At 38.5% G+C, this 26,895-nt stretch overlaps 1 protein-coding gene across 7 annotated transcripts in view; it reads right to left on the bottom strand.

Moving 5' to 3' along the window:
- Positions 1-26,201, bottom strand: part of NFIB (nuclear factor I B) — a 168,682-nt gene extending 142,481 nt beyond the window's left edge. For all 7 annotated transcript variants that reach the window (XM_056513153.1, XM_056513155.1, XM_056513156.1 and 4 more), the window contains exons 1-2: positions 25,852-26,201; positions 19,265-19,796 (exon numbers count right to left, since the gene is read on the bottom strand). In XM_056513153.1, coding sequence (XP_056369128.1) covers positions 19,265-19,796; positions 25,852-25,881 — 562 coding nt within the window. In that variant the 5' untranslated portion in view covers positions 25,882-26,201. The remainder of the gene's footprint in view (positions 1-19,264; positions 19,797-25,851) is intronic.
- Positions 26,202-26,895: the final 694 nt, after the last annotated feature.

The following is a 26,895-nucleotide window of genomic DNA, read 5'->3' as shown; positions in this document are numbered from 1 at the left end:
CAGCATCACAAGGAGCATCAGCTACTGACCCCTCAAAAAATACCAGGCAATCCCAGAACAACCCAGTAAGAAGAACTCACCCTTTATATTTATACATATGTTTTAGTTTGTTGTGGGTTTTTTTTAACTTGTGAAATTTCATCAAAAGTAATTTTATTTCTTCTTTAGCAATTTTTAAAACGTAATTGTGATTATCTACAGTGTGTCCTGTTTGATTTGGTGTATTGAGATTTTTTTAACAGCCATAAAGATTAGGAAATATGCTTTCACTATAATTAACTGAAATCTATTTTTCTGAAACAAAATTTTACCTCCTTTCCAGAGTTTTCTCTACTGACATGAATTTCAACAACTATCATAGGAAAAAAAAGTTACAAATCTAAGCATTTCTAAGTGTGAGAGCACTATTTCTCCATTGACTTTAGATTTTATTGTCAGAGATAAGACATGCAAACACAACAGTTGTTGTAAAGAACATGATGCAGAACACACTTATCTATTTATGCTTTTGAAATATTTTCTTATTCAGAGAATTTGATTTCAGAATACAGTACCACAATGAAGAGTATCAGAAATGAACAAACCTGATTGGTTTAATGATTTGTTTTATCCAGCAATAAGAAAGTGCTAGGAATCACAGCCTGCAGGTTGGAATGCAGCTATACCAAGCTGAGTGCTGCTTTAGCACAGAATTCCACACCAAGCATTTCAAATACCACTGTGCACCACAGCCTCAACAGGGCTGAAGATCCTGCTGTGCTTGGTGCTAAGCTGAGGCACAGAAGGATGTGGATCTCAAATACCTGCATTCCTTCTCCATTCAGACACTCAGCTGCAAGTCTGTGCAAAGCATTTCTAGAAGCAGCAACAAAAAGGTAGCAGGTTTATATGACTGCTTAGATAGTCAGGAGACAGCATTTGAAAAGGGAAATACTGAAAAACTCTTTTTGCATTCTGAAGGTGCTCACCTTCAGCAAGAGCCCCATAAAATAGCAGAATGACAGGAGATCCTGTTACCTTTATGACTTAGCAAGGTACATTGCTTCTGATGAAGAAGAATGTTATTTCTGATATATGAGAGAGTAATACAGAAAACTGGAAAATGAGACAAGGAATCACTTGTTACAAGTAGTGTTCTGAAAATAAACAATGAACTATTTCTCAAAACTAATTGGTTGGTTTCCTTCTTGTTGAGAACGAGTTCTACTTTCTTCCCACACAGTCACAATCTTCTGTAATGCCAAATCTTCTGTAATTCCAAATTCTGACAAGGCTTGATTTAAAATATCAGAAAATAAATCTCAAACCACACAAAGCCCAGTAAAATGTAAAAGAACTACAAATGTTTGTTATATTATTTAGAATTGACCTTACACAAACAAAAGACAAATTCAGACCATAAAGAACTTACATTTATTGGGAATTGACACAGGGGAGGCAATAAAATAATGTGCACAATTACAAGCTTGATCTTAAACACTTGCTATTTTGAAAATACTAATTCTGTGTAGTTCCAAAAATGAAGGAAAAAAATTCTGCTGACTAAACTAATTACCACTAGCAAATGAAGATGATATAGCAATATAGAAAAATATTACAAGTGTTAACTTGATATTTTCTTAACATAAATAAACTTTCTAGAGATTCTCCAGGTCTTTTTCTCCCAAATCTTTTGTATTTGTATATGAGTAAATTGTTTTTCTCTCATTCTGAAGACAAAATATTGTAATTTCATTTGAGGTTCATCTCCATTCTGCTTTTTAAGCATAGTATAATAGATTTATGCTGCATATTTAGCATAGGTCTGATCTTCCACTGAGCTCAAAATAAAATCTAAAAAATACTCCCTAAAGCATGTTGTTTGCTTCTCAAAAGCAATTACTTCTAAGCAAACTGGTATATTTAAACTCTCATTAAAAATCATTAAGAGTATAACTCCTAATTATTTCCTAAAAACATGAGAGAAAATATGGGTTTGTGGCAGGGAAGGAGGAATTGTGATAACCATAGTGCAAAGATACAGGTGACATAGTAGAAAAATCTATAATAAACATTTTTCCCCTAATGAAAAGTATTCTTAATGATGAATCTTGCACATTGAAGGAAACTTCACTCATAATAATCAAAAAAGATAGGGAGACAAAAATGCTCTGAAGTTACAGCTTGTGAATAAAAGCACCACCTTTGAACATGTTACTTTCTCAAGTAACTGCACAGATCCTTACCACATCTTACCCATATCTTGGGTCCCTCAAGATTATTAACCTATTAGACTTTGAACACTATTTTATTCATTTTACAGAGGTGCAAGTATAATCATTACAAGTATTCAAAATTAGCAGGAAATTTTACAAGAACTTGCAACCATGTAGAGGAATAACATGCCTTTGGTCAACCAACCCTGCAGTTTCTGACAGCACTCTAGCACTGTAGACATATTTGAAATCTTACTCCGTTTTTCCCATTGATCTGATGACATGAGTAGCAGTACCTTATTGTCCATTACATGGCTCATGGAAATCCCAGGCCATTGTCCTTGTCATGCATATAGACTGACTGTAAATTTTAAGTGCAGGGAATCCAAAGCATGGATGAAGTGCTGGAACTATTGTGCATGCACTTCATTATTGATATAGACTCCATTTGCTTTTGGATTTCAGGGGGGGTCTTTAACCCCAATGCATAACAGCCCAGCTGACCTGCCCAGTTCTTCCACTATTCTTTTCTACAGCTATTTTACTATAACTTCTATGCTGCAAGGGACAATGAATGATACTTTATCCCTATCTTCAGCTGCACAGGCCAAAGAATGCAGGAAGCATCCAGGACTACACACCAAAGGACCCTACCACTCTGAATCCACACACTCCTGTGTGTTATGAAACCAGGCCTACAGAAACTGGGAGTCAACCAAGGTAACACAGCAGCCTATTGTCCTTTTCCAGATCTCAATGTACACGTCACAAAAGCCATTAAGCCCCAGCTGCAGCAAGTGCTACCACAGCTATGCAAGTGTTCTCTGCTCTTAAAGAAAAGCAAAGGATCTGGACTTTGCTCTTCCCAACATAACCACCATCTGCTTCTGCTGTTCCTTTTTAGTTGCTTGCAGTTTTACCAATTGACCAGCCATGCTTTCACAGTGAACACCAAGTGGACTTTCTGGCTGTAGTACTTGAGTTAATTCAGCCAAAGCAGCAGAGAGCAAGACCTAAAATACCTTAAAATATTACTGAAGATATTTCTTTCTCAGTTTCCAAAACTCCAAAAGACAACAATAGTCTTTAACCTAAAAAAAGCCTCCTTCAGTACCTAAGTATATCTCAACATCTACAATCTGGTTCGTGCAGCATGGGTGTGGAATAGCAGCAACCATACATAGTTACATATAGCATTTTCCCTAGAGTAAACAAAAATATGCAGGAAGGGAAGAGATGCACAGCATATAATGAGAGCTGCTTGGTAAGAAACTACTTTATAACAACAGATAACAGTGTTACTATTTTGCTGTTTTCTTTTAGTCCAGATAAAATGTTCCCTCAGAGTTTTCTTTAACAGTCATGAGATTATCACAGTTGGTGCAACAGATGTTGGTCCCTAGGAAGAATGGCCTGATCCTGTAAAACCTGCTTTCTCATGTGCAGGCCCTTTGAAATCAGTGGGATTTATGTAAATAGGGATTTGCAGGATTAGGTTTACAGTCTAGGGAGTCTGCAGTACTTCAGTCATACGTGTTCTAGTTTTGTTGCCTGGGAACTCAATACACCAGAATAGCTTCTGAACAGCCCCTTAAAGAACATCTTTAGAGAAGAAGTATCTGAACACAGTCCTTGAAACATGAATTCAGCATTAGGACTTTGAATTACTGTAAAACAACCCCTCCTGAGCTAAATGAGATTCAAGGAGACCAGATGACATCCATATTAACTAACGAAATACAAGAAGAATGTACCTCACATTTACAAACCTGGGGAAGGGCAGGAAGACAAATCAGAGATTCTTTCTTCCTTCCTTTGCTTTTCTCATTGTTCTTAAATGGAACACAACATTCTATTAACATATTTTCTTCTTCCAGCATCAAAACCCAGAACTACAAACATTCTGTATACAATAGCTTTGGGTTACTAAGGAGACAGAAGAAGTGAGATTGCTATTCAGCAATCAACAGAACTGTCTAGTGCAGGGGTTGCAAAACTGGTGCTCTTGGAATTAGAGATGGCATCCTCCACCACTTGTACTCACACACACTCTTGGGGTCTGCTCACACAGCCCCTGCCCACTCCTCCCCAGACCCATACTCTCCCTCTTCCCTCACCTCACCCACTTCCCACATCAGCACAAGTTGTGGCAGGAGTTGGGTTACTGCTGTAGTTTTCATTGGCAAGGAGGCACAAACAGCCCAGAGCCACCTAGCACTCAAATAATCAAAAAAATCAAAAAAAAAGCTGATGAGTGTGAACTGTCTGTGAAAACACTCTGTGAAGATACAGAATGCTGGCATATTTATTCATCACCAGTGATGTCCAAAGAAGCAGCTATTCTGCCACTCAGCTGTCTGCCCCTCAGGCAATGAGAAATATGTCAGCATGGCACTGGTGGGGCCTCACCTTGAATCCTGTGTTCAGTTTTGGGCAACTACTGCAAATACTTTGAGGTGCTGAAGCAAGTCCAGGAAAAGGGCAAAAGAGATTGTGAAAGGTCTAGAGAAAAACTTCCACGAGGAGCAGTTGAGGGAGTTGATATTCTTTAGCCTGGAGGTAAAAAGGAGGGTGAGAGGAAACTTTAGTGCTCCCTCTGTAACCATCTGAAAGGAGATTGTAACCAGGTGGTTGTCAGCCTCTTCTCCCAAGTGACAGGACACAGGGCACAAAGAAATGGCCTCAGGTTGCACCAGGGGAAGTTCATATTTATTACTGGGAAATTGATTGCCCAAAGAGGTATCAAGCATTGGAACAGGCTGCTCAGGGAAGCAGTTGACCTGCTATCCCTGGAGGCATTGAAAAGAGGAGTTGATGTGGTGCTCAGGGATTAGTGGTGAACTTGGCATTGCTAGATTACTGGTTGGCTTTGCAGATTTTAGAGGTCTTTTCCAATTTAAGTGACTCTGGGATTTTATGTGCCGCTTTCATAGAGGTAATGAGTTACCAGTGATAGAAAAAACAGCAACAAAATGCAAAGGCACCTTTGTCAATGAGATGCATAACGATGAGGATGTGTGCCAAACAGCATGCACTCAGACTGCAAACTACATATCAAACACCTCATGACAGACAGTCATATGCATGTATTGTTATTGGAAAATACAACACACATGTAACAGGGACAAGTTCAAATAAATCTTTTATAGTTACACCAACGGGCAAATTTTTTTTCCAGAGTAGATTGACATTCTAAAGGGAGCCCAAAGGAGCAGTTTACCTGAAAGCACATGAAAATGCCATATGAATGCAATTTTGCTGCTTTCAGGACCCACATGAGCATTCTCAGACCACACCATGATGTCACTGGTTATCACTGTGTTGTTACAACATGTAGGCAAATTTTGGCAGAATCAAATTTTAAAATTGTAGTCTTTTTGTAACTTTGTGTAACGTGTAGATTAATCAATAAATTCTGTTCCATTCATCTTGACACCTGTTTCCAGGGTATTTACCCTGAAAACCAAAGACTTCATAAAACGTTTGCTAAAGCTGTTACTAATCACTTTTTCCAAGAATACAACCCATAACTATCTCTACTCAGCATTCACATCCACATGATCTCATACTGTCACTTTATAGTGTCTCAGCACTTCTTGGTCTCTGACAAAGGTGCCTATCAATGGCAAGAGAAGTGTCATGAGCACAGAGAAGACAGAATCTCATTACACTGTAACATAGAATTTAAGAAAAAATCTATGTATAGCCCTCTCTGTAGGTTCCTCACCAGATGGAATAGGGAGTTCTGTGTTAATGCTCATCCTACTGTGAAACACGTCAGCAAGCCCAAGATACCAACAATATGACTTGTATTCTGACAAGGTCAAACTGGCTGGACTATATTTAAAACACTTTTATCTTACTGCAATAGGATAATGTGTTCTAAGACTATACACCACAGGAGCATAAGACTCTTCTGCTGATTTAACTCAGTCTCAGAAGCTTATGCTCTGTACCATGCTTCAGGTTAATTACAGCTGAACAATGCAGCAGAACAGCACAGGACTCTAACACAGCACCAAGTGAATTAGTCTGGCCTGCTGATCAAAGACTAAGCAGACTTTGTCCAGAAAAGCAATTAAAAAGCTGCAAAAATCTGAGAGAAAGTTTGTGTGATTTTAGTTGCTCATCATTTGTGAAGTCAAAGCTCAGAAAAAGAAGAAATGGGACTAATGCATTAGCACCACTGAACCCTGAAATTCGAAAGAATATAAAGTGAACATCTGAACTACATTTCTACCAGATCAGGTTTAAAATGTCATCTTGGTCTACACTCCCTAAACCTGTCCTAGATGAAAAAAACCACTGCCCTCATAATTAGAAAGATATTGAATTTATTTCTTGAGCATATCCTTAACTGATGAAATTTTGAGTCTTTACTTCCTGATCTACCTATAAAGAAGGTTAAATGGAAAATTATAAAGTTTCTGGCTGCCTCCAAATACTTCACACTTTTTACCTCATGTACATAGAGCAACCAAAACTAAACTACATTGAAAACCATTTCTAGTTCATTTGGCTGTAATTAGTAGCGTGTAAGTCTTTCCAACAATTATTGCAACTTCATTCTAGGACTTGGTTCACACTACCAAATGATCAATATAAGTATTTGACTCTACAGTGGTCATCATCCTGAACCTTAATTACATCTTTGAATGCACATTCTTTATGTCACACAAATATTGAAGGACAAACAACAGATTAATTGCTGGCCCTAATGCTGTGTTTGTGAGTGCTAAGAAGCCATTCCAAATGTTCAAAAAAGGATTAATGCAGTATAACAAGTCTATTTAATTACTGAAAGACCAGTGATCCTCATTTTACTATAAGCAGCTTTTCCTTTATTTGAAGGTTGTAAATAGAACAGAAACCACTACAGGACAACTATAATTCTTGTCCCATAATATTCAAGTTATATCCACAATATAGTGAAAAAATATATGAAAGGCCAAGAAGGACTACATACACATGTTACATTTTTGTATGACCTAGCAAGATCAGCATACGTTCTAAAATACACCTGAACACCTCACTATAAAGTGCAAAAAACAATTTTATGCTCTAAGTGACAATTTGATATGTTTTCTTAACTAGAAAAAAAAAATGGCATTAATTAAGCCAGTTAAAGTAATTACACATAGCTTTAAAACTAATTCCCTTGGGTTTGATAAAACCAAGTCTGTGGCTCCTACAACATAAGCCTCTACAAATGACTGAACTGCAGGCTGTAAACTCACCTATGAATGGATATATGGCAAAATCACAACCTGACATCCTTTAAATTCTATGGTTGAATCCAAAAGTCCAATCAATTTTTCAATTCTCTTTTCTGCACAAGCTGGTTATTCTTTAACTGGAAGTTAAACAATAGAATAAGTTTTGATGTTAACCCTTGTTTTGCTGTAAACTGCCCTGTTTCAGTACCAGCTGGAAAAATGCATGGACACACTTCATTTTTGTAATTATTGCCACTTCCCACTCTGAGAAGCAGATGCAGTAATTTTGTAGATGTTGGCTAGCTCGTTACCAACCCGGAAATATCATCATAAGGGAATGAATGAGGAGCCCAGTGACTGGAGAAGTAGAAGTAGATGCCATTCTAGGTCCAAAAAACACAGGTTACTAATTATTTAGGAGCATTTCACTACATTCACTTGGGGCTCCAGGCAAAGCTGGCCCCTCTAAGATGTAATCCTGGACTAAGCCCCTACAAACCAACAGTGTGCCCATCAGCTGCCTCACAAACCAGACTTGTCCAAGCCAGGGAGATGAAACAGGATGGCCAGCATATTCCAGACACGGGTAGACTGTTACATCAGCTTGGGTTTCACCCCACACTTCACCAAATCCCTGACCATCCATCCTGAGCTTGGAACAACAGTGCAGGAACTTTGGTGCTCAAGTGGCCCACTTGAATGAAAACTGTGATGAGAGCAGAGAAGGATGGGAAAGCAGACTGAGCTCATAGGCCCCTGCAGATCCCTCCTTTGTGGTTGAATATTGATGAATATCCATACACTTGTCCCATAACGAGTGTATCTTATATCTTTCTGTCCAGAGTACATTTTTGCTTCACTGTCACAGGGCAGGGGAGCTCAGAGGGCAGTCTGTGCCATGTCCATGCCCCACGCCCAAGGGCCAGCCCTGCCCAGAGCTGCTGCTGGATAAGCAGGGGTGGCAGGAGGAGTGCAGACCCCGAGCCCCAGTCCCTGTGAGGGGCCAGCCCTGCTCCAGGTTTCTCCCTGGCACCCTCTCCCACGGAGCAGCACCACCGCAGGGCTTGCAGCAAGGAATGCTCCGTGCCCGCCCCTCCTGCTTGGGCAAGTTCCTTCTGTCTGGGCATGAGAAGACTGGGTACAACATTTCTGTATGACACAGAGCCCTCTTGGGGGCTGGGCACCAGCACACGGGTTTTGCTTGCAGTGGAATATGGGAATCTTTCAGCCAGTTCTTATCTCAGTATTTATCACAACACTCGCCGGGCCAGCACTGAAGCAAGCGGTGTTCTCTCTCCCCAGGTCCAGAGACACAGAGATATTAATTAACTTGCCTGAAGTCACCCAGGGGGACAATGGCAGGGTTGGGGACCAGGGACAAGGATTTGGAAGTCCTTGTAACTAAACATTGAGTCATGCTTTACACTGTCATCACAGCGATAGCATTCAAGCTCCTTGCACCAGCATTCCCACCCTCTTCCTTCAGAGGAACTATGCAACTGCAATTAGAAATCACACCTAGCCTGCAGAGTTTCACACAGAAAGAAAAGGTTTCATCATATACAAGTGCACAGGAATGTTGTATGTAAACATACCATCTGATTTTTTTTCACGAAAGAAGCAAAAAAGATTAAGTTTACAAAGAAATCAGGTGTACTGCAGAAATACAAACCTGTTCATTGGCTGTGAAAGTGCAGAGTGCTGTGGAAGAATATGGGGTTTAAACTATGTCAATTCAATTGAACAAATCCACTCATGTGAGCAAAGTCTAAGGACTTAAAATAAAAACATACCAATTATCTGATGACCACAGGAATACAAATTTACTTGTTTTGTAATGGTGCCAGTATTAGCCTATAAGTTTTCTTAACCTAGCCACAGTTTTTTGACAGATCCAGCCGTTGATTTTGTGCCACCTCCTAAAAATGTGTCACAATGCAGTGTGTGATCAGATGCAATATTCATTTCAATAAAATAAACTGTAGTTATGAGAAGCACAAGGTCTACATCAAGAAGTTGACATTAGTATGTGAGAAACTGTCAGGGTAAGGGGCCAATGACTGTCTCCCACCAAGAATAATTCTTAAGGACAAGTAGCTTCCACTAGAAATAATACATTTCACTTTTTTTTTTTTAAAGAAGCCATATAAAGATTGTTCTTTCTCCCTTTTACTGAGTTTAGATACTGCATCAAGCATAGTGTTTAAAGTCCTTTTCTTTAGAAACCATGGCAGGTCTTGAATACAAGCTAGGTCTTTAGAAATCAATATTTTGTTTATAATATTGACAAGAAACACTATTCTATTTCATGGCAAAAAATTATTTTAATCATTCTTGTGTACTAAAAATTGAAATAGTGTGCATAGTCATTAGATTTTTATCACAAAATATTTTAAAAGCAGAACTTTCTTCCCAGCACATCCCACTTAAACAAAGCTTACAGTGAAATGGGATTGACTAAGATGGATGATGTTTGCCCTTGAAAAAAGCAGTGACCCCAAGCACCCCAACATAACAGAATTGCACAGCAGCCTGAGAGAGGATGGAGTTTTCCTCCTGCTCCCAGAAATTCCCTCACTGCCTCTATGAAGGGCAATTTTTCCCCCTCACTGTCAGTAGACAATAGGTGGTGACAGCAGGAGCGCTTCCAAAGGAGGATACAGATGCTCTGGGGGGACACTGGGTGTAAATTCAGGGCCGAGGTCTTCTTGTCAGCAGCTACCACAAAGAAGTGGAGGAAGTGGCATGGCCACAGAACAATGGAGAGGTCAAGCAGTTCACAGCCATTTCATGACCCAGACAAACCAAGGTCAAGACATTCAGGTAGCAGCTTGGGGTGGGCATGAGTTACAGCACAAATGAATTGTTTTAACAAATCAGCTTTGGTCAATTAAACCTAACAAGATGCGTTGCATCACATAGCAGGGCTCTTGACACTAAGGCCAGGAGCTGAGGCCAGCCTCGTAAAACATGCCTTTTAAAGTGGCATAACAAATTTAAGGTAATCCGTCTAGAAATTGCAGATGTTAGAGTAAGTTGTCTTGATCAGGAGAAATTTTCACACTTTTAAATCAGGGACGCTAGAGTGGAGTTATCCCTGCAAAAATCAGGCATCGTTTTCAGTGGCATTACTCAGGCAATGGACAGCTGATGCTGCTGCAAGTATATTTTCTATCTCTCAGACACAACACACATCCATAATAGTCTTCTAAGCATTTCCCTGTTAGCCACTTCATGAAAAAGATTGAAAATGGTTTGGCATTTTAGCCAAATGCAATTCACAAGCAAAAAAAATATACTCTGTGAATATTTTAATTTCATTTTATTTCTAAAGGCATAGAGTTTGTAATTACTGAATTCTAAAGCATGCACATTGCTTTCATTCTATTTTAAAGGAAAATATGTAAATCTTATGACACCTCAGAACACAGTTTATGAAGGATATGGCAAGGAAATTGACTGGAATTTAAAATACAGTGCTAGGTTTAAGATAAATAGATAACCATCTTTCAGTTGTTTAAATTGATCCTTTATGAAAAGATGTGTAGTAACTCAGGTTGATATTGCTTGGGGATCAAGAAATCAAATATGTAAACAATTTGTTCTAAACATAGATACTTAAAATTATCAATTTTTAAATCATTCCAAACAATATAGAATATACTTACCTGTGCACACTATTTTCCTTCAACAAACAATCACAGTCTTTTTTTCCTAATTTCTCAACAGCCACAACAAGCTTCTCAGAGTTCACTACCTGTTCATTTTTGCATTTTTCTTTCCTGTTCACCTTCTAAGGAAGAAAAGGGGAACTGTTTTTATCAATTTCCATATGTACTTTTTTCAGAGGGGAAATAATACAAAGCCCACTTAAAGCCACAGAGATGTCTTTAGTGAAGGTGCCCCTATGGAAGAGCACTGGAAAAATTTAACATGTCCTTTCCACTCTGGAGATGAGCAGTTACTTTAGTAAAAATGTGCAAAGTTTCACTGAGAGAAAAGAACACAATGATTGAAGGGGATACAGATAAGCTTTCACATCAGGTTACATCACATTAATATCTCCTTATTTCAATTCTATTTCCTGGAATAAAAACAAACAAAAATACATGCAGTTTAAAAATTCCAAATGCCATGGACAGTTAGGCAAATTTAGGTTAAAATTACTCCAACATCCCTTAAAATTTTAAGTCACCTTTCTGACTGACTTGAAGAGGGATCTCATATAAAGTGGAATGTAACACACAAGAGTCACAGGGCATGAAAGTAAAAGCTCTGGCCCTCAGGCTATCTAAAAAAATTCAAAACACTGTTATTGATAAACACACTTTAGTCTATCAGCCCTTTCTCAAAATCCCTCCAAACACCAAGTCTGAAGTGCCCATCTCCCACCATTCTTTCAGGGGGGAGGGGGATGGGAGAGGGGAGTGGGTGGTATAGAACAAAAATCACATTCCACTTTTGATGTTCGCAAGAAACATCTAAAGAAATGTATTTTTTTTTTTTCAATTTTAAAAGCACAATATACTTCAGAAAAAGAAAGAATCCCCCTCAGAGGAGAACTTGCTGTGGGGGGGGGAGAGCACAAGTAATCTTTTTGTCGATAAAAACATGGTGAGGGGAAAATAAAAGCAACTACCTAAAAGAATGCTTCCAGGTTCACACACAATTCGCTGCTACAAAACAGTACAACAGACACACCAAAATGAACTCTGCTGTCTCTAAGACAAAACTAATAATCTGAGATTTACTTCCCTTTTACTATCTTCTGAGACTTTCGAATGTCTTGTAATCCAGGTTTGAATGCCCTGAGCCAGGGTTTTAGCAAAAACTTCTAAAAATTCCACCAGAGTTTAAAATTGCAAAAATAAAAAAGAGCTATAGAGTAAAATCATTAAACCTTCCTATAATGAATGTCTGTCAAACAAGCTGTATAATAACAGAGACTTTCTTCCCTTTCCACATTCTTTTAATATCTGTAAAGTAGCTTTTCCTAAGGAGCCCTCTTCTTCACCTCACAATGGAAGGAGCAACCCTTTTCAGCTAAGATAGCCATTTAACTGGATTTTAAGATCGTCCTAGTCCGAGAAATTACATCAAAGAAACATTTCACCTTGCTGTTGAGACTGAAAAGCAACACTTTGGGAAACCTCCTGAATTACTGTGTTTGGCATTGTGGAGCACCATTTCAGAGGGCTGCCTGTCTTTGACATGACTATGATACTAGACTAGGAGCAGAGAAGAGAAGGAGGAAAAGCAGGGGGGGAAAGGAAGGCTAGATAAAGAATGCAGACTTGACAGCAACCTCTGCAATTAACTTTAAAGTCCAACCTGCAGAGCCATTTAGCACATAATTATCTTAATGAAGTTTTCACAGTTACAGTGAATTCAATATGCATGAAAATTTAAGAAATATAAAACATAAAACTCTGCTTTAAATTGAGATATTTCCTTTATTAATTAGCGGTCTTGCATACAGTTTAGAAGAATCCTCTTTATTCACAGTGTTATTTCTGTCTGAAAGTACCATGAAGCAAGGCTTTTCTGATTCCTTTTCCATTCCTTTCTTTATCATTTCTTGTTTTTGAACTAAATTCATTAGTAAATAAATATACTGACCTCTACATTTTCGAGTAGTTGAAAAGAATTTATTTCAACTTCAGTTTCCTTTATCTTAACCACAATTGATGTTATTTAACCCTGTGAAAATTACTCCTCTTAGTGTATCAGGTGAGAAAAATCAGAATGAGGTGAATGCTCCTTCCTGAAATGTGTATAAATTTAATTCCTGTTAACAGTAATGCTAAATATGAAAAATTCCCTTTTCTTTTCCATGAACCTGTCGTATGACCCGCATTCCTGCTCTGAAGGAATTTTTTTAAATTACAAAAAATAAATTAAACATTTTGAATTCTTCAGACCTACTGTCTGAATGTTAGTTCACACATAAATGTTCTGAAAAAATGAAAATTGTTAAGTGGCCTTTCAAAATGTTTCAGTATCCTACATATCTTAATAAACAAAGAAATTATAATAATTAATTTTTAAAAATTATTACATCTGTATATACACTGAATTAACCTCCATTTCCTAAAGCCAAATGTCTTTCTTGCCTATAATTTTCAGTACAATAGAGACAGTCAAGAAAATAGCTATCCAAAATTTTACATTAGAAAAGTAGAAAATAATACAGTGTCTTTTTCAGTTGACACAAAAAAGTTTTTTTTAAATTGAGTTTTCTGCATGCCTCAACAGACTGGAATTGTCCAGAGCAATTCACTTTTAAAAAGGTTGATTATTCCGTATGAGATTTTTAAATTACTCAAAGCTCTTCTCGCACTTGTGCAGATAAAATAGAAACTCACACTTCTGGTTCAGTACTGACTGGCTTTCTGATTCAAAATTGAGATTTAGGGCAGGGGATCACATGCCATTTCACTGTGCAAGAAATAAGGTCCTAGAGCATATAGAAGCTTGTATGTACAGGCAGTAATAAGCTCTATTTGCTGCTGTTCCTGCTGCAACTCATGATTTGCTGTGTAAACTCCCAACAAATCACCTTGCACACTGACATATCCTACTACAGAACAGATAAAATGTTCTCCTGTGTGTTCCCAGGCAAAGAATTCAGAAGGAGGCAAATCGTTAAGATTAAAAGAAATAGAAACAATCAGCAAGTGGTTGATTCATCTAAGCCCATTGCTTTTTAATTAATTGTACGTGGGAACATCAGTGCACACAAAAAATGCAAACCCTCATCCAAAATCTATCTTGGTGGTGTGATATTCAGGCACATGATCATAATACGACTTAACCAGGAACTACTTAAAACATTATTTTGAGTGTGATTTTAAGTGGAATTTCATGTAGTCACAGAAAACTAGCCAAAATAATTTTATTATCATTTTAAAATATGAATAGAATGACTACACAATAAATTTTCTCTACTTACAGAATGAAAACTAAAACTTAACATGAAAACTAGTCTGCAAACCTCTTTCGATATTTGAGCTCCCTATAGACATAAATTCACAAAATTAAAAAAGTTTTTAAAAAAGATCAAGCCATTTATAAACCCACCCACTCCTGCGATTCACACGTATCACGTTAAAAAAAGAATTCCAATCCCTCCTGGAAGAGGGCACGTTTTTCAAGTAAGACGAGGCACACATGTTGCCAGGGCTGTCTGAACGGGGAAAGCGATACCCCCACTTGGCCAGGGGCTGCCGGTCTGCTGGCATTAGCTGAGAGCAGCAGAGCTCCAGCTCTCCTGACGGGCTGAGGTGACCGGCAGGAGCGTTTTTCGGGAGCGTGGGCAGCGCTCCGGGCTGTGCCCAGCCGGGCAGGGCCCTGCGGCAGGGCAGGCCCCGCCAGCTCCCCAGCACAGGCCCAGCTCAGCACCACCGTCCTGGAAAACTCTCCCCTGGCCGGCAAGCACTCTCCCCTTCTCTCATATTTCTCTTGCTTCTTTCTTTTTTTTTCCTGGCCGAGCACCCCCTCCTCCAGTCCTCGAGAGACAGGACACAGTCTAGCAACTCAGGGACTCACATAGGCCAGGCTTCCTTCTGTGCAGCCCTTTGGGTAGAGCTGCTAATCCTTCTTATTAATTAACGAGATAATAGCAGTTAACCGGAAAGCAATATTAATGTTAACTATCTAGGAAACTTCCAACAGAAATGATTTATTCTTTTTGCCAATTTCCTGGTAACAAAGTCACACAGCTGGAGCTGTGGTAGCATCTTGATGGTGTAAGAAGCTAAAAAACAAAGAGTGCCTGAACACTACAAGACTAAGAACATCTGCATCTATTTTCTTCCCCACTCCCTAGATTGTTTAAAAGATCATCTCCTCCTTTGACTCCAGTTTATTAACAGCTGGGAACGTGGGCTACCCCAATTATATCACCCTTACATAAGGACAAAGGAGAGTGTAAACAGTAACATGACTGATCAGAGAAATGTACTCTGAAAGACGCACTAAAAACACTTAAAAATCTTAACATTTATATGTACCACTGCTTCAGTTCTTTAAATTCTTAAGGCATTTCCCAAGGTGTATACTATGCTTCATTCAGTATATGCTGAATTACCTAAAATAAACATCATGTCTGAGTTTTATTTATGTAGCAAAAAAAAAGTAGCAGAGATGATGAGGGAATTCAGAATTCTGCAGACAAGACACTGCTATAGATATTTTATGATGTAGAAAAAATTAACAGCAATGTTTAGCTTTTTTTAAAATTAATCTCTGTGAGAGTAAGTAAAACATCTATCTGAAGGAGAGATTTATATTATCTTGGTTCTGTTGCAGCAAACAAGTACTGCAGCTTTCATTCACTGATTGTCAAAAACTTTCCAATGTGCCCACTGCAATGCGGATGCCAACCAACGAATCAAAGGCATTCAGCAACTAGACAAAGAGGGTCTGATGCCAACCTCGGTGCCACTGGCAACCATTATTGGCATCAAGCACATTGTCTGCCTTTTTTTTCCCCTCTCCTGGCACTCGACAAACAAAATGGCGGTTCTTGTAGCAACGGGAACACAGCAAAAGCGCTGCGCTGCATCAAATACCATCAAATGATTTTATGGACTCAAATGCATTTTGTACCAAATGATAGACACTCTCTGATGCTGACAGGGAAAAAAAAATTTAAAAAAAAAAAAGGACAATTCTGTCGATAGAAATTATGTCACACCATTTTCAAGTTTGGGTTTTATAAACAATCTGTGTGGGACACACACGCCCCTGATACACACACCAGGCAGAGCCCTATAGAAGCGTGTTATAACTAAGGATTATTTTGATGTTAAACATTGATCACAGTGTATACTTCACATTTTCTTCCTCAATTTCAGTCAAAAGAGCAGCATTGCAACCTATGGCAATCCTCTTTTTTTTATTTTTTTTAATAGGATAGCAGAAAGTGAATAGAGGGGAAAACAGATGCTGAATTTTGAGATGAGCGAAAAGTAGTATCTGAGGAAGTTCATCGATGATAGAACTTCATAGATCAGTCCTTATTTCTTCTTTCAAGGCAGACATGGAAGTAGAAGCTCTTTTTGTTAAGAACTGAAAAGATTATTGACACTTCTAGATCTGGAAATTGTCAATATATTGTAACATTACTCTGCACTGCAATGCGGATGCCAACCAACAAATCACAGACATCCTAGGCTAAACAAAGAAGGTCTGATGCCAATCCTGGTGCCACTGGCAACCATCACTGGCACTCGAACTATCCTTCCTCCTCTTTTTTGCCCTACTCTTCTATTTTAAAGCAACAAAAAAAGCAAAGTATTTGGCCCTTTTATTCATTTTATGTGCTAATTCCTTCTTCATATTTCGTTCAGGGATTTAATTGTTTCTACATTTCCACTTAGTTTTTACATGGTGCTATTAGGCGTGTTTATATGTTCTGAAAGATAAATAAAAAGCAAAACGGCATATGCATAATACAGCATTTTGGTTGACTTAATGCATATCTTTCACAAAGCCTGGCACTCTCAGTCATGTACACTACAAAGTGCCACAATTAACCTTCTTTCAATGAGTATAGATAATCAAAGTTTGATAAAATGGAAAAAAAACAACATAGACAACTTAATACAACTTCTTCAAGAAAAAAGCCAACAGATGTTAATGGAAGACTTACAGTAAAGCTGTGAAAGAGATAAAAAATATGTGGAGTTAGCAATAAACAAAAGGGTCTTCTAAGAGTAACTTGGTATATAGAAATTAGCCCGCTTCATTTTCAGTATATTCTCGAAGTAGCATTGTGTAACTTTGAAAGTTATAATATTACAGTATGCTTAACTTCCTCATTTCCAATTAGACAAAAGTGCTTTAAATAAACTTATATTCTCAATACATTTAAATTAATAAAATTAGCTATGCCCTGCAATTCCTTCTCCCACTTCAAGTTACTGTCTTTCAACAACTTATAAGTCAACAATGTCTTAAGAGTACTCTGACCCCAGTTTCTTTGGCTCAAGAGCTACTTAAACTGTTTTGCCTCCCTTTGTAGTTTTGACTTTTAGAGGCAGGTAAATCCATAGAATTAATCAGTAAGCTATGACTTAGCTATATGAATTCAAAATATAATTTGATTTTTTTTCCACAAAAGGAGTTTAAAGGTACAAATTAATTGTAATTAAGCTACTTTTTTTCATGCTATCAAGGAAATCTTTTTTCCAATATTATTTGGGATCAGATTTACCCGACTCAGCAGCTACTTAAAGTCGCTGTAAAATACCTCAATGTGTCTACTGCTCTGGAGAGACAAAAAAATCGCAAAAATTACTAGTGGGAGGGGAGGAAAAAGCCAATTTTTTTCCATAAGAAATTTTCAACAATAAAGAACTTGATATATAGGTTCACTAAAACAGTTCTTCACTTGCATAAGTAAATGCTAAAGGAGAATTCACTTAAAACAGAAATATTTTACTGCGTATGTCTCCCCTTAAAGAATGAGTATACACCAAATGAAGACATGCAATTTTACTTTTTTGTTACTAAAAAAAAATCAATTCAATTTGTTTTCCAGTTAAATCCCATAGTTATTTACCGAGCATCAGATAACAGCCTGCCATCTGCCCTTCTGCAGGCCATTTCTACCTACTACCAGGCCAAGTTGTGAAATGGCCCACCATCTGCAGATGGTCAAACTTTCCCTAGTTGAGATCTGTGGCTAAAAAAGAAATGCATTGCTGCTGCTGCTGATCAGCCAGCGTTACAAAGACATTTAGAAGATGGTATCGTCACCAGAGAGAACCAAAATTACCCTCCTAAGAAAATGTATTTCAGAAGGCTTAGTATCAGAGATGGAGAAAACAAAACAAAACAAAGCAATACAAAAAAAAAAAAAAAAAAAAAAAACAAAAAAAAAAAACACCTTTATGCACTTACAGCAAATTACAATTTTAGGGAATCTGCCTATGGGTACTGTTATTGAATATCCAATATATGAAATATAGCTAGTAGGTTTTCCCCCTGGCACGAGTCTATCAGAAGCCCTGGTTTTATTTGCATTCTGTAATATTAAGTTTAAGAAGCTTTTCCATAGAGTTCCTGCAATTTTCCACATTTCAATTACCTTCCAATTAAAGGTATATGAGTGTGATTATGAAAATATACTCCTCATAAAAATTTCTCAAAATATTACAAGCTGGAACTTTGATTTAAAGCTCAGATAGAGAAGATGAGCTATTGATGTAAAATATTAATAAAGCATTACATATTGTATCCTGCAATTCTGATTCTATTTGGCACTTACAAGAAATATAGCTGTGATAAAGTGTTTTCAAGCTTTTCAAGTGTTTTATAGGTATGATAAAGTCTACAATTGCTTTTCAACGTGATAGCAGAGTCATCAGCTTAAGGATTACTTCTTGATTATTTATAGCTACAAAGACAATTATAAATATTTGTAGCATTTATTGTGATTGTATAATTGCATATACCTGCATCTGTTGTTAATAGTACCAGGGTGGGAGGTTTTTGGTTTTCTTTTTCTTTAAAAACACGACTTGAAAACAAGAATGTTTTCTGAAGTCACAACTATGAACTGCCACTTTTCACAAAAATCAAAGGCAATTTCAGTGGTGAAAGTATGTGTGTGTCTCTTTTGAAAGAGGCACATATGTCAAATATGCATGTCACACAGGTCTGCAGGAATATGTGTGTGTTTAAGTATATATGTATACATGCTGATTTACAAATGTATATGTAGCCACACTACATCCATAGACCACAGAACAATGTTTCACTGGAAGCCAGCCCACGGGGGAAACAGGGCTACTTGGAGTCAGAATCTGACATACTAACATAGAAACATGACAATCTGCTTCCTACCTTGCTCCTGCACGTAGTATGCCAAAAACAAATCAAGCTCCTTGACTGATACTGTTATGTGATGTGGCTGGACGCAAAGTGCTGGATTTGTGCAGTGTGGGGATTTCATGAGACGTTCTCCATCCGTACTTTCCAAGGGGATGCCTTTGAACAGGATCACCATGACTAGATCCAGACGCCAGACTTTGTCAGCCTGTCGCAGGCAATCGATTCTCCTAATCTTGCCCTTCTGGTCAGGATTGGACAATACACAGCATGGGTGCTTCTTCCCAGTAACTGTGAGCACAAAATCCTCCCGGAACTCTTGGCGAATATCTTTGCGCAGCTTGGCCAGGAGCCTGGATGCCCACTTCTGTTTTATTTCAGGCTTTTCACTAAGTAGCTCATCCTTGACTGCTCTTTCCTCATCCTTTGACATTCGTTTCTCATGTTTTTTAAAGTACTTGCGTTTTCGAGCCTGAAGATTGAACCAAGTGTAGGCAATTGCACGGACATGTGGAAGAAGTGCCTCAATGAACGGGTGAAATTCATCCTGTGGAAAGAAGTGAAGGAAAAAAAATAAGAAGAAAACTCAAAGTCAGCAGGTTCTCATAACCACAGCAGTATCAAGAAACATTTCTGTAAATCTTTAAGTGAAATACAAGACAAAGAGAGTAAACACTTAAAATTTACGCAATTTTCTGCATAACACCTTTATGAAATTATTACTGTTGTCAGGCAACAAACAAAAAGTGCATAGACAATCATGGTTTTTTCCCACGTTTCATTCTTTGAAAGAAGCATGTGAAAATTTTATTTTGTACTCCTCCCCTCATTCCATCCCACAACACTGCAGAGACAACATAATTTAAGAGATGCTACCAAGATGTTTTGTTCCTAACATTTAAATATTTGAGTGAACAGCTAGCATCAAGAAAAGTACCATTGCACAAAGAGGATACTACACTGTTTTAAAAAATCTGAGCAGAAATGTTCAGAAGGCTGAGGCAAATGCCACAGTTCATTTCTCTTCTCTGTGGCACAGAAACACAAAGCATATACATGCTCAGTGTAATGCCACACAGTTCCCGCTTTTGGAGCATGCTCTCAGCAAGAGACTGCTGGTGGCACAAAGAGCATGCGCCATTAAACTTGATCCATTTTCTTATCAAACGTCCAACATTCCAGCACTGAAACAGCACCATTCCAGTGGTGGTAACTACAGAAACCAGTATACAGTGAGGGAAAGCAGGCAAAAGACATAACATGTCATATACAAATCCTGAACAGAAGCTTCTGTGCTTTCAGCTCTTCTTACTTCCCTCCCACCACCCCCAAACTCTGTAAAACTAAGACTTTATGAAGGTGAGAACAAAAATTATGTTTATGTCCTTCCAGCAGTTCCACTGTGGATTTTGAAGCCACATAGAGTCAGTTAATTTGTTAACTGATCACATGAGTTTGGCAATTATTCTAAACCCCTTAAAAATCAATCTGAGGTGTACAATGAAAAATGGCAACTTGGCACAAACTTTGCATTCTTTGTGTTTCTGCATGCTGTGGCAAAAAGACATTATGGGTCCACCGCTGGTCCAATGCTGCTTTTGTGAAATCCATGCAATTTATTTACAGTTTCAAAATATCCCTTTCTGTTGTCTGGCTTCACCTGCAAGTTCTTATCTTCTGCCTAGCAGCAATATGGATTGCATTAAGGAGGTAATGCTTAGTTGTTGTCTACAAGTACATCCTATAGCAATTAAATTAATTTGGTTTGTCTGCTTAAAGTACCATCCTACACATCCATGTTAATATCTAAATAGACCTTCCCCAAAAACTTATTTTCCATTAACAAGTCTGCTGTTTAAAACACTGCAATCTGCTTATCAAACATTACTGTATTTTGGGTTGAAAGGGAGACCTTACAGGAGGTATCTTTCTTCCTGTGTGCAGGGATATTTGGTATTAAATACCACGCAGATTGCTCATCATACTTAGTGGCACAGTGCAATCAAACTAAAACTGAACCTTTTTTATGTGATTATATTCAAGAATACAATTAGCAAACTACTATTTTAGCTATGCTGCTAGACAAGGAATGAATTATGTTTAATCAATAGGCTGATTAACTCCATTAGGTAAAAATGATGAAAGTATAACTAATGGTCTCAATTATAGAGTGCAGTCTGTGAAGCTTCAGGCAAAGAATTCCATATTTAAATCTTTGAATTTCAAACCAACTTCAAAATTTCCTGAATGTTGCAAAACCCACTGGAACTAGTTACCCCTCTTCCCTAAGCATCCTTAAGTCAAACAGAAAACAACAGAAAAGTTACAAGCAGTTTACCTATGATCATTTTGACTTCATAGGGGAAAAAAAATTAAGCAAAGGGGGAAAAAAAATTGAAAAAAAGAACAGAGAGACAATATAGAAAGATACTTCAGGACATAAACAATTTCATTACAGTATGACGCTTGACAAAGACCTACAAAGGCAACAATTAAACTGATTAGTAGTTTCCAGCACAGATTTGAACAATTCTGATACTATACTGGCACATAAAACTAGGCCGTGGAAAGAGTTAAACCACAATCTGTTCTTTGTGTGGGAAGGCAGCACTGCTCTGAGCAACCACAGCCCATGATAAGACTTTCCTATCTTCATATGCTTTCTGATGCCATACTTTTTCCCCTTTCAATTATAACTACTAAAGAAAGTTTATTTTTTTCTCCTACAGAAGTCATCTGAATTTAAGTATTCAAATAAAATATTTTTTTAATTAGTGGAAGCATAAAGACTCTACAGTGTTAAATCCTCATAATTCATTTCAGGCTGAATAAAACAGATTTACTACAGATTTTGAAAATTCTAACAGCTGGGGCTAAAGGTGGGGTGAAGGCAGGTGGCTGAAGAGCTTTGGGAGAAATTAATTTTTGCCTCAATACAATGATTTCCCCTATATCTAAACAGCCTTTGGCATTTATAACTTAAAATGGCAATAATGTAAACATGGCCATATTCTACACTAGTAGAATACTGCACATCTAGTTTTAATTTTGAAGAAGAGCATCATAAATTATTTCAGATTGACTACGCCTTGAGGTAATGCATATAGTATTAACAAATAATAACCCATAGCATTTTATATCTATGAAAATTTTATAGACAATTTCACTGTTTAAATTCCAGTAATGCTATTTCTGTAGTAGTCTAATGTTTCCTTTTCAAAATGAGGGGGAAAAAATCCCAAAAACATACACAGCAGAAACTCCAACCTTTTAAAAACTGTGTTCAGGTGGGTTTTTTTTCCACAGTATTGTTAAGCCCTAAAAATATAAATACACATAAAAAGTATGGAGGAGAAACACAGCAAAGAACATCCTGTTTGAAAGCAATTTTATCAGATTTTTGAGCTATTCATTGTGCACCTGGAGTATTTTCAAATGAAAATACCACTTGACATGGGGAAGTGCCCATAAAAATGATCCTAAATGGACATTTGCAATTAATCACACACATTCTCCATCGAATCTCCTAAAAATATATCTACAGAATTCCATTTTTCCTCCTTAATATTCATATAGACAATAGTTTTTTTGGTTTTATGTAGCACTTGGTCATGTGCCACAGTTGCTCTTGCGATTAAGTGATTTATAAAGCTAAGGTTTTAAAATTTCACATCAAATAGCTTAGGGGAACAATTGTGCACTGGCAATTTAAAATGGAAGTTACTATATAATATCTATGTAGCTTGTAAAGAAAGGAAAAAATAGCAGTTTGTCATATAATGACAATAGATAGGCCAGGTTTTTTTATTGAAAAGGTAAAGAGGATATGCAGTGCTCTTCTCCTATCTTTCACTTTTAAACTTTGTATCAGTCCATGAAAGTTCAGTCTGAGGACTGTACAATAAATACAGTGGGCAGAAGTATGGAAATTTTACACAGAAAACTTCGTCTTCTCAATTTCCCCGCAAGGATTTTCGCATACCTAGTGAAACAACAAATAGGAGCAAAAGAAAGCACTACAAATTCTGAGATTTTGGACTACTGTAACATAATAAGCCACGGCAAAAATATCACAAGAGAGCAAGCACGAAAAGGCATGCAGTAACTGCATCCTATTCATGCCTCAGCAAGACAGATAAATGCAGTTACCACTCATTACAAAACATAGAGAAAGAGGTATATGGGAAAGAGAGGAAGGGAGCCCCCAAAATTAAATTGCATTTGGTAAGTTTTCTTCTACCTTGGAGTTATTTCCCCCCAACAAACTTTGATTGTAAGTGTGATGGGTAACACTCAAATTGCCAAGGTTTGTTTTAAAGCCGTACTTTGGATTTTAGACTTGTTACTAAAACGTTCTTCAGCGCTGCCTCAGCACAAACTGAACTACCACTTTCATAAGTAGCTCCGTCCAAACAGGTGTTCTGTGTTTACTTTTACCAAAATATTTTCTTCTGAACATATATTAACACAGTCAGTGTGCACTGCAAGAGTCCTAGAGACAGAGAATACAGTAGAGGGAACAATTTTGGCAATAATACTTTAATGCAGTTGCTCCTCATAGTGAGATGAATCAATCTTTTGCCTTAAACAAATAAAGAATGCAAGGTATAAGTTCTCATTGCTGGTGTCACTTTAATTTTTAATTTATGTAGAGAAAAAATAATTAATAAACTGTTCTTATCATTCCAAGCAGGTCGAAAAAGATTCCAAACAAAAATCAATTTGCTGCAACTATGATCCATGTATGTATCACCAAATGGGAACTGTTTCTGCATGGCACATGGTAGAGCGTGATTGTAAAATATTATGGAGAAAGTATCAATGCACAAAAGCCAGGAACTGCTTTCTTGGATTAATGGCAGTAGAAGTACAATGTAGAATTTTTTAATACACCTGAACACAGTATTTTAGCACAGATTTGTAAAGAATGAGGAAAACTATTGCTTCAATGAGTCCAAAAAGAAAATATAATGGAAAAAAGTCATTAGAGCAGGAAACAAGATAATTTATTACCGCTGTAAAAGAGGTGATTGTGAAAATCTGTGTCTCAAATGCAAAAACTGCTTTCTTAAATTGTACTCTCAGGTTTATATCCTGATGCAGAGGTCTTATTGTATGTCAATAATTTCACACGTTGGACAACCTACACAGAATTAATTTTTCTAACCACAGATTCCACGCTAAGTAATTTATTTCTGTGTGTGTACCTGCAAGCATGTGCATATCACAAAATGCTTCCTATGTGTTTCTTCTGAAGAAGAAATATCTCAATAGCACTTTTTTCCAGCTTTCTTCAACTGCAGCTCACGTTTACTTACTGAAAATATCCATATCTAAGTCAATCACATTTAGATGCCAAACAAAATATAAACAATAAAAAATGTGTCAGCCAAAAAACTGCAGGACTGTGTCCAATCAGTGAACAAGCCTTATCATTGTTTCCATCTTCAATAACAATTTATGAATACTTCAGGCCTTTCGAATTACAATGGTTTGCAACTGCAGAATAACTTAAATCACACTTTTTATTCACGGTGCAGCTGTAAGTGCATCGTTGGCCTCTCTGCCGCAGCCTTGCAGCAGACATTACTTTCGCACATTTTCTGCTTCTTTAGCTATTTGTTGCACCAATGTGGAAGCAGGCAGTTATCGCTTAATCAGTTTACATCACATCCTCCTAAGACAGACTTTCACGAAAGCTGAGAACTGTTCCCGGGCTTTAGAGACCGGGTTTACGGTCCGAAACAGGCTCCGGTGCCCCGGCGCTCGCTCGCCGATACCGTGCACCGGGCGAGGACGCTCCAGGGCCACCCGGGGAACTTCCCAAACATGCTCCCGAAACCCCTCAGGTTTCAAAATCTGCGTTTTGCCGCGGCGGGGACCCCCGCTCGGGCTGCCCCGGCCTGCGCTCGGCTCCGCCGCCGCTCCCCGCCCGCCGTCCCGCTGACAGCCGCGCTCGGGATCGGAACGCGGCCGGGAAAAAGGGTCGGTGTCTCCTCCGCCAGCGCCGCGATTTAGCGGGGAGGAGGAAAAAGCCGTGCCCTTGTATAACCGAAAACGCTGCACATCTTGGTCGCCCCCGCTCAGATCTCCCCCACTGCTGGCAGCCTGCATATTATCAATTAAGCATAAGACGGGATTACTTCGCACCGGCCAGTGGTCGTGTTTTGTCAAAAAGAGCACTTTTCCTTTCAAACCCTTTCATTAGGCTGTGTGTAAACAGGCGAGCTGAAAAGAGTGCAAATCGTTTGATTCCAATCAAATCAATACTTCTCAAACACGGGTTTTTAGCATAATTATGCTCATTTCCAGTTTGTTAACCTTTGCCTTCTTATGCACCAACAACTAACTGTATTTGTCTGCGGGTGACACTTTGAATGGATCTCCCCAAAACAATGGCGTGGTACAGTTTATTCTCTAATATTCCCTCCTGAGAAAGGAGTTTGAATCTGACAAGCAGTTACGACTGTGCTTTAACCCGTTACAACTACTAGCAATGACTCATTACCAACCCACACATATATAAAATTTAAAAAAAAAAATCCCAACAAACAAGTGAAAATAAATAAATTAACAAATAAATTAAATAAAAGCGTCTATACCTGAGTGAGACAGATTGGAGAATACATCATGACTTCGCTTTGAGAACACGCTGCCCGGAGAGCCCCTAAGAAAAGCCTCAAAAAGGAATAATTTCATCTATTCATTTTACAGTCATCTGAGACTCAAGGAAGATGAAATCAATCAGGACGGGGCTCTGCTCTGGATCACCACAACTTCACAACAAACTCCAGTCCTCCTTAAATAGCCAAAGATTCAAGTTCACTCCGTGTGCTAGATTTCCCGGGGTGAAATCCAATCTACACTTTTAACCCTCTTGTAGTCGGCGGCGCAGGAGTCTTGCTTTTGCTGCTGCTGCTGCTGCTGGTTGTTTTGCAGATGAGGGGGGAAGGACTCGAGGGGGGGGGGCGTTGTGGGGGTGGGCGGGAGGATTTTTTTTGTTTGGCTTTTTTTTAAAATCCTTTTTTCTTTTTCTCTTTTTTTTTTTTTTTTTTTTTTTTTTTTTTTTTTTTTTTTCCCCTTATTCCTTTTCTTTTTTTTCCTTTTTTTTTATTTTTCGGGGGGAGGGGGAGGGGTGTATTTTTTTCGCTTTTCAGAGGTTGGCGGTGCTGCCGTGATAACACGGCACTGTCACCACGCTTTGGAAAGTTCAAGGTTACAGCCCGGAGCGGAGCAAGAGGCTCCCGGACACAGAAGGCAGGCGAAACTTCGCCGGGCGGTCGGGACCGCGCCGCGGGGGCGCGCCGAGGCGGGGGCGCGCTCGGGCGGGCAGAGCGGCGGCGCGGCCTGCCGGCCCTCCGGACAGCCTCCGCCCGTCCTCGCTGTGCGGGCAGTGCTGAGAGACTGCTTTCCAAATGGCCACCGCAATAAGAATGATCTCCTGGAAATTCAAACTATAAATCTCCCCCCGGCGCTCCCGCCCGATTTACTCTCAACGTGCCCGTGAGTGTCCCCACGCCCCATCCTGCCCCCGGCTCTGCAAAACTTGGAAGTTGAAAAATTCACCGGTTACACCCTGTGGACCCTATTCCAGGTCTCCCCCTAAATGAGACTTAAGTATTTTTGTTTAATTATTTAATTACACA

Source organism: Oenanthe melanoleuca, chromosome Z (assembly GCF_029582105.1).
Source record: "Oenanthe melanoleuca isolate GR-GAL-2019-014 chromosome Z, OMel1.0, whole genome shotgun sequence".
NCBI classification, from domain to species: domain Eukaryota; kingdom Metazoa; phylum Chordata; class Aves; order Passeriformes; family Muscicapidae; genus Oenanthe; species Oenanthe melanoleuca.
This window is presented reverse-complemented; position numbering and strand designations above follow the sequence as displayed.